At 43.9% G+C, this 9,308-nt stretch overlaps 1 protein-coding gene and 1 pseudogene across 2 annotated transcripts in view; both read right to left on the bottom strand.

Moving 5' to 3' along the window:
• Positions 1-1,613: 1,613 nt before the first annotated feature.
• LOC120054264 lies at positions 1,614-2,820 on the bottom strand (annotated as a pseudogene).
• Positions 2,821-5,462: 2,642 nt separating this feature from the next.
• si:ch211-158d24.2 (multiple epidermal growth factor-like domains protein 9) overlaps positions 5,463-9,308 on the bottom strand; it is a 45,058-nt gene continuing 41,212 nt past the window's right edge. Inside the window, exons 5-6 of one of the 2 annotated variants that reach the window (XM_039007642.1) lie at positions 7,844-8,113; positions 5,463-7,731 (exon numbers count right to left, since the gene is read on the bottom strand). In XM_039007642.1, the coding sequence (XP_038863570.1) occupies positions 7,217-7,731; positions 7,844-8,113 (785 nt within the window). In that variant the 3' untranslated portion in view covers positions 5,463-7,216. Of the gene's footprint in view, positions 7,735-7,843; positions 8,114-9,308 lie in introns of both variants that reach the window. The other variant, XM_039007571.1, reaches the window with a different exon arrangement.

Here is a 9,308-nt window from a genome sequence, read left to right as displayed (position 1 = left end):
TTCCAAACTTTACATTTGGCACTATGCATTGGGGCAGGTAGCGTTCTCCTGGCATCTGCCAAACCCAGATTCGTCTGTCGAACTCCCAGATGGTGAAGTGCAATTCATCACTCCAGAGAACGCGTTTCCACTGCTCCAGAGTCCAATGGCGGCGAGCTATACAGCACTCCAGCCAACGCTTGGCATCTGCCACTGTGTACTCTGTTTAGGGACAGATAGCATTCCAATTCACTCAGCTTTTTGGTTGATTCTTTCCAGTGCCAAATAGTTCTCTTTTTGCTTTCTCATAGTTTGGTCTAATTGTGTATCTGTCCTGGGGCTCTGTTTGTGTTCGTGAACAGAGCCTCAGAACCAGCTGGCTGAGGGGACTCATCTCACTGTAGGTGAGGGCTTTGTGATGGAATGTGTAGGCATCGCTTCCTTTTAGGTGTTTGTAGAATTTAACAGCTCTTTTCTGGATTTTGATAACTAACGGGTCTGGTCCTAATTCTGCATGCATTGCTTGCGGTTTTGCGTTGCACAGAAAGTACATTTTTGCATGCCGAGTCTCAACTGGGTGTTTGTCCCATTTTGTGAATTCTTGGTTGGCGAGTGGTCCCCAGATCTCACAACCATAGAGGGCAATGGGTTCTATAACTGAATTAAGTATTTTTTGACAGATCCTAATTGGGATGTTGAGTTTGATTTTCCTTTTGATGGTGTAGAAGGCAAATTATATCTAGACACCACAGGTAACTTGTGACATCATTTTCTGGAATTTTCCAAGCTGTTTAAAGGCACAGTCAACTTATTGTATGTAAACTTCTGACCCATTGGAATTGTGATACAGTGAATTATAAGTGAAATAATCTGTCTGTAAACAATTGTTGGAAAAATTACTTGTGTCATGCACAAAGTAGATGTCCTAACCGACTTACCAAAACTATAGTTTGTTAACAAGAAATTTGTGGAGTGGTTGAAAAACTAGTTTTAATGACTCCAACCTAAGTGTATGTAACCTTCTGACTTCAACTGTATATATATATATATATATATGTTTATTTATATCATTTATGTTTTGCCTCTTGGACCCCTATGGACTTGGGTCCAGCCCCTGACTCACACAATTGACCAGTAATTAATTACCCAATAAAGACAGAGCCACCAAGTTACCAACGTGGGCCCCCTACCTCCTCTCCTCGCCCCATCTGACAATAAGCAGAGCGGCAGCAGCAAACTGTCTACACTCATTGAGAGCGGGCTCCTGAATAGAGTACCACAGTATGAGTCATAATAGCCATAAAACCTAGCGGTCAAACAGGGAAATGGTTCAAAATGTTTTCCCACCATTCATTTTTCCCATAGGGGATTTTAGAAACACTTAAAATAAGGGCTGTGTTTTGTGTAGGCTTATCCTGGCGTGATAACCGTTTAAATCTCTCTAGGAAAAGGTGACATTTATCACACCTCCACAGTAAAAAAAAACTATATATACTTCATATACAGTGCATTCGGAAAATATTCAGACCCCTTGTCTTTTTCCACATTTTGTTACATTACAGCCTTATTCTAAAATTGATCAAATTGTATTTGTTTCTTGCAACAGACAGTGTTCCGTTGGACACTGCTCAGGGTTAGAAGTCCTTTTGAAGATGACTCTTTTTAAGATGCCCCCTTTCCTTGAGAGAGCCATCCCTTACAGGAATTGATCAAATAGTTTCACATACTTCGCCAAGCTTGTTAGTTTGTAGTCTCTTATCTTCCGTCGCTCTCCTGCTTCTCTCTCATTCTCATTTTCCTTGGTGTTTCCTCCTCCTCCTCTTCCTCCTCTGCTGTCTTAGGTCGATCCAATTCACAGATCAGACTGATAGTGGCCACATCAAAGGGGTCAAAGCGATCCAGTTTTCTCAGGTCAATAGGAACAGAAATCCCCCTGGTTTTGGGATGGATGCTGAATGGGGCTCTTCAGCAAGTGGTTGACTCCTTTACTGATGTTCACATCGAGCCGAGGGTAAAAGTACTGCAGCATGACCTCCTTCTCAAAGTAGTAGCCCTTGGCAGTTGTACGTTTGTTTTGGACCAGAGTCTTAAGTCTTCCCCAGCGCTTCTCAGGGTTTTTCTCAGTCTGGAAGCACTGCAGAAGCTCCTTTCGGACATCTTTGGGCACGAGGGCCAGCACTTTGTCTGCAACCTCTTTGTTGCCCAGTATGTCCTGTTCCACTAGAAAGTACTGGGGAAAGTGGTGCTCCACCACCGTCAGGGATTCTTTGATGAATGGATGAATTGGGTCTGACAGCACTACTTTCCTCACCGTCTCTTCTTCATCCTTGACCAGACTCAGGCCTTGTCACACACCCAGCAATGCACCCCTTTCCTGCCCGAGTACACTCACAGGCAGTGCCGGAAACCAAAGACATCTCCAAGGGCTCTGTCCAGGATACGGATGACAATAGTCATCAGAGTCCAGCACTTTGGGCAGATGTCTGCAGCACTGCAACAGCTTCTGATATTGTCATAGTCTGTCATGTCAACATCAAACACCAGCTCCTTCTCCAGAGCCTGGAAGGATCCAGACTTGACTGTGTTATACTGATTAGGCCTGTGACTATAGACCGTGACTATAGACCTTGTACAGATTTATCTTCTGCATCTCCTTCTCCAGCTCGTTCAGAGTGCTGAATGACTGATATCGTACGTAGATGTCATCCTTCAATGTGAGTAGGTCTTTGTCACTCCTCCATATTTCAGCCACCGGTAATATTGAGAGAAAGGGAAAAGTCGGCGGTAGTAGAGGGGCAATAGGTCCGATAGAGAGGCCTGGTCGTAATCAGCAGCTGGCATTTCTGAAGTTATTATGCAAATGTATAGATTTAAGTGAAAATAATAAGAAAACATCTAAAATGTTGATAGCCGACTGTACCCCGCAATTGTTTTAGTGTCCTGGCACCTTGCTTCACATCAGTTCAAACGATTGACAAGTAACTGAAGTGACCGCCTGGAGCTGTGTGGGAGACAATTCTGCCGATGATAGAGTCAAAGGTAACTGCATACATGAAGTGTGTCTGAAAGTGGGCATGTCAACAGAAGTGGGTGGATCAACAGAAGTGGGTGTATGGAAATCAGCTATTGGGCAGTTTTGTTGCCACTCAAGACCATTTTGCATGGCTGATTGGGTTGCACGACGAGTCGATTGTTGACAACTGTAGCATTTTAGCTAAGCCTAACCCTTTTCCTAACCTTAACCTCATTCCTCTAACCTGACACGTTAATTATCCTATCCTGCTATATAAAAATTAAGCTGACCTGAGGTGCACCTGGAAATGGCTGGTCGAAACAATAATGGAGCTCTGATGTTACACCCATCGCTGTTGATCCACCCATTAATGTTACGTCCATAGCTATTGATCCACCCACTTCTTTTGCAACACCCACTTTCAGACACACTCCAAGTATGCAGTTATCCATACTTGGAGTGAAAGGATTGCATGAAATATTCTGCATGAATTCATTGGACAAAACAGATGAAAACGGTTTGTTTGCAGAATTTACATATTTCAGTTTGAGCTGATCTGCCCGGGTTTCCTCCCACACAGCTCCCAGGTGGTCACTTCATCTTCTTTGGAATTGTGTTAACGGATTGCATCCAATTTAAGGTGCATACACCGACACCTACTGTACTGGAGTGTGGGGTGATTCACAGCTACCTACATTAAATTCTTTGTGATATGACCTTGCCAACTATTAGCCCTCTCTAAAAAAAACACTAAGAAAACACCCCATTCTACTATTTACCCTATCTAGACCAACGGTCTGGGGCGACAGAACACTACCCACTCATCACCCCCTGCAACTGTTCTGCAGTAAAACCTCGCAATCCAAATTATTTCTCTCCCGCAGCCACCGCAACCTCTATTTTCTGGAACTTTCCATCCATTTCTGCAGTACAATTGACAACCATAGCTATGAATGCCAAGAAACCTACCTCACTGAAGCACATATTCTTCCCATCACTCTCTATTAGTCTCTGCCTTCTCAAAGGAATCCTCTTAGGATCCCTCACCCTGTACCCATCTTCCTCTACCACTCTCTTCACTGCTTCAGCATACAACACTTTCTCTACTACTCTGACCCTGGCAACCTAAACCTGCCTTTCTCTCACCGAACACCTCCGATCTCCAGCCCCGTGGGCACCCCTACAACTAACACACACAACTTTCGCCACTGAAACGACACATTCCTTTGTCTCACGCCCTCCTGCACACTTCTCACATCTAGGACTCTCCCTCCGACATACTGCTGCAACATGGCCAGACTCTACATCAAAACTTCAGTCATTCGTCAATCTTTTGAACTGATGCGAAGCCAGGTGCCAGGATACTTGACTTGTAACTAACCTCAACTAGGAACAATAATCTTTACTCTCGCTCTCATTTTCATGTACCTATTTAAGCATTAAGGCCAGAGGGGTTGTGGTTTATATATACCATAAACCCCCGAGGTGCCTTATTGCTATTATAAACTGATTATCAATGTAATTAGAGGAGTAAAAATAAAGGTTTTGTCATACCCGTGGTAAATGGTCTGATATACCACAGTTGTCAGCCAATCAGCATTCAGGGGTCGAACCACCCAGCTTATAATTTTTCTTTGATCACACCAGAAGCCCTATTTTCCCATGTGTGCTGCTATTCATTCATCTGTGTTGGAGCTCTTGCGCCGCGGTCCACAAATGTGAGTGGTTGCTTTTTTCCTGAGAAAAACAAATGCTATTTGTTGAATATTAGGAGTTTGATATTGTGGCGGGGGGGAGTATTACCAATGTTGCCATCCAGCAAAGGTATAAGAGGGGACAGTAGGCCTAATTGGACAAGGCTATCTGAATGTGCACATGATGTAAGTTTGAGGTAGCCTAAATATTCATTATTTAATAGAAAAAATGCACTGACAATTATGTGACTAAAATGGCTGTAACTAAAACTAGACTAAAATTGTCCAGAGTTGTAGTCGACTGATGGTAATTAAACCAGCAAAGGATGAAATGACTCAAATGTGACTAAGACTAAAACTAAAATAGCTACCAAAATGAACACTGCTGCTTGGCTGCCCAGGCTGGCACTGACAGGACACCCCTCCGTTGTTCCAGAGCTCCTGGGGTCCCAGCAGTGGCTGAGGTGGAGCTACTGTTACAAAGTACCAAGCCATGTACACATTTTACCATGTTTCCGCGTATGCCCATAAAAAGGAAGCAAAGACTATGACAATATGAAACAACAAACAAATTAAAACAATCAGCCCAGTCTTCCCTGTTGAAATTACGCTACACTTCATTAGCACTGGTGAGTGACTCAAACGATTGGCATCATTATTTAGTTGATGTCGTTAAGCCTTCAATTCACAGAAATGCTGTCACTGTAAAAACAATATAATGAAAGAAAATTCCAGGTAGGGTAAACATGCAAATGTAAAGGAGTTAAACACAGTTACAGACTAACCAATAAACCCAATTTTATTTAGCATTGTGTGTGACATTTTCAGTTTGTACTATTTACAGTTTTTTCCATTCATTATTTAACAGTAGTTAGGGATGATGGCATGTAGCATATCCTGCAACACAATACAGAGGGTAGGTCTATTGATCGTTTATTTCCTGTGTGGACTGTGCCGAGCCCATATTTGAGTCTTTCAGTGTAAGGGTACTGACTGTTCTGAGCGTAAACTGCACTCTACCTGTACAATAATAATGATCCTATTCACATTAATCTGTACAACGTCCTACTCTTATGTACAGCGATCACACTGGGGAAAGAGGCATTCCCTGAGGAGTGAGTTCCCTTACTAGCTTAACTCACTCATGATACTTTTATCAGAAACAAATCCAGGACATCAATTGTAGTTTATTAAAAACACTTGAGCGGGATTAACGGTGATGCTGCCAGCAACACATCACCAAGATCTGTTTCTATTTTGTACTGTTAAGACTTACATAAGAAATTGTGGCTGGCATCATTGTGTCCTAGAAGTGGATTACTTAAATGAAACCAGCCTAAATGGACTAGTACTAATTTGTTTTGCAAGAATTTGTTAAGCAACTTCCATTGAGGTAGGCATTTCTCAAACCAGCAGATTAGCACACTATCAGTAAATAGGTCAAAGTGATAATCATAACGAACAATAGGACCTACTGCCCTGCAGTGAACAGTAGTGAGTAGAGAGAGGATACAATGTATGTTTGTTTTATCATCTAAACACCCCTCGTTAATACTCAAGGTAAGGACCTGGAAATTCTTTATACAGGATACAACTGAAAACAAAAGAGGATGTCATTAAGCCAGCAGCCTTCCCATTTCCTAGATCACTCACAAAAAAGACATACATATGAAAACATTTTGCCCTTTTCAATTTGCATTCAATATAGCAAACAATTCAAAACACCATGTAAAGCACATCTTACATGCGCAACATTTATCCCAAAATGAAAACTTAAAAATAAATAAGAAATGAATAAAAATAAATGGAATAACAATCATCGTCTAGACTAGATCTCTGTTCAAGTTATAACTTAAACTGTTAGTTTGTTTTAAAAGTGTCTGAAATGCTAGGGTTCCTAGTGTAGTCTGATGTCCCTTGAGCTGCATAAGGAACAGTGTGCATTACAACAGAGACATGGGAAGAATCTCAATTGCATACTCCTCGTGTCCTCTCTCCTCACTTCCTTCAGAGGGGAGGGACCTCTGACTTTCACTCTCATCCAATCGGTTTGGAGAAGGAGGCTCGGAGAGATAACACGAAGAGTATGCAATTGAGATTCTCCCATGGTCCTCTACTCTTGCATGGGCAAACTCCCCATTACCACAACCATCCACATCTGCTATAGTGCCCTCTGCAGGCACAACTGAATTGAAAAAGTCTACTCTTCTTTGGACCCTTCATCGACTTCTTCTTTTACGTGAATCACTCAAATCTGAAATGGAGCCCAAACGTAAGGACAAACAGAAACATACCATTCCCTTTTTCTTTGCAAACATCTGTCAGTCTGTTGGTGTCCTTCTGCTCCACAGAAGGAGAGAGGAGCTGGGTAGAAGGAGTCGAGTTACGCATTGAGCTTTGGGTTTGGTGTCCAGCAGCTTTGAAAGTCTTTATCCATTTCATGCCTCTGTCCTGTGAAGCAGGCAGCCAGGCCGGAAGCCTCTCTGAGTGTCCAGTCTGTCCGCAGTGTGCTGTCTGTCTGCCCTGTGGGCTAGGCCTTGTAGCAGTTGCCCTGGTTGGTGAGAGCCAGCTGGCCGTTGGGCGCCACCTCGTTGGCCTCGTCTTCCAGCAGGCCAGACACGTCAGCGTTGGGAATGCTGTCATGGTAACTGCTGAAGCTGATGTTGTCCTCCTTCAGCTCAATGGTCCAGAAGGGAGCGTTGAGCTTGCGGTTCTGGTACTCTCTGTAGGTGTACACTCCTCCCACGAAGCCCAGCAACAGGACCACTACTAGGATGATGACGGCCAGGACGATGATATTGAACTGGGTCCAGGAGACCTCTGTGAGAGCGGCCGTGGTATTGACTGTGGGGCTGCCCAGGCTGGTGAGCAGGGCCTGGGTGGTGGCTATGCTCAGTAGGATGCTGGAGTTAGTGGTGGAAGGGGGAGCACTGGTGGGCACCGTGGCAGTCAGGCCCTTGCTGCTGGGGGTTGGAGCAGAGGTTGTAGTGGTGGTTTTAGGGGTCTCTGTTGTTGTAGCAGGCTCTGGGGTAAGAACGATCCGTGCTGCTAGAAAACAAATTATTCACAATGTGAATGAATTGAGCTAATCATGGCTCATTCAATAACTTCACAACTACTAATACTCCTCTGCACCAAATTATTGGATGACGCTTACCTGGGCGAGTGCAGTTGTGAGCAAGGGCGTCCCCTGTGAAGCCGGGGGCACAGAGCTGGCATTGAGGCCCCGTGGTGTTGACGGTGCAGCTCAGGCAGTGGCCAGTGTCAGGGTGGCAGAGCTGGGCCGGCCCCGTAGGGTCTGCGTTCCCACTGCAGTCGCAGGGAACACACACACCATTGGCACTGTAGAAGCCAGCCTTGCACCGGTCACACTGCTGACCGCTGTACTCAGACAGGCACTGGTCACACACTGGGAACCCATCAGAGTCTAGGGAAACAAAAACACACGCTAATACATGTCAGTCATAAATCATAAAATAGACTTGGCTGATGCACCACCACTAGATGGCACTAATACTGTACAACACAGAGGGTAAGCCCTATGGCAGTGTCTAGTAGTCTACGGGCTACATACGGGCTAAACATGGGTTATATAAGACTACCCTGGCTAATAATACGATTTTCTGTTGAAGAATGAGACATTTTTTAACTTCCCCAAAAGACTCAGTGAAAATATTCAACGATAATATAATAATAACATGCCATTTAGCAGACACTTTTATCAAAAGTGACTTATAAACACACATCTCTAGAGCCCGGAATCAAATTCAGTTGAACTGTTTTTAAAGACTGATCCCTTGTATCAGAGCATCATCATCACTCCTCATTATCAGGAGTCAGCTTTCTCCTCCAGCCTCTGGACCTTAGTAATATGATGCTACTATACAGTGCCTTCCTTCTCTCCTAATGGCTTCACTAACTGTGATATATCCCCTTTTGATGTTGTCACATCCATTAAGGGCCAAGAGCTCTGACACCAAACATTATTGAGCACAGTAATTAGGCTTGCTGCATGTCATTAGTGTAAGTGTTGATCGCCTCCTACTAAACAAGTTAATCAAGAAAATAACCACACATTTAATGGTACCTCAAATTTGTGCTGCAGGCTTTAGTCTGCTCAAGATCATTCATCTCTAAATCATATCTAACTCGTTCAGACTTATGGGAACAATATTTGTGCCCACAACAGACACACTTTTAAAGCCACAATAAAAATTCTAGAAAAGAGTTAGACCAACAAAGTGTAAGAGTGATAACAACTCTTATCTATAGGCAGTTTCTGATTGGTCTGTTTTAACCCCGGACTGCTGGCAGTGGAAACGCTTCCGTCAGAGTGAGCCGATGTGTTATATCACCAGGAGAGAACATGACCCAGTCAGCACGGTGACGGCTGGGGGGCAAACCTTCACATGATGATACTGTACAACCTGACCTGGATATTTACCCAATACCTTTACCATCCTCCCTGTCTACTGCAATACAGCCAGCTCAGTCACTTACAGGCCTGAACATCATTTTCAATCCAGTTCTCACACACACACACACACACACACACACACACACACACACACACACACACACACACACACACACACACACACACACACACACACACACACACA

The sequence above is a fragment of the Salvelinus namaycush genome, chromosome 1 (assembly GCF_016432855.1).
Source record: "Salvelinus namaycush isolate Seneca chromosome 1, SaNama_1.0, whole genome shotgun sequence".
NCBI lineage: Eukaryota > Metazoa > Chordata > Actinopteri > Salmoniformes > Salmonidae > Salvelinus > Salvelinus namaycush.
The sequence above is the reverse complement of the archived record's forward strand: the minus strand, read 5'-3'. Positions and strand labels throughout refer to the sequence as shown.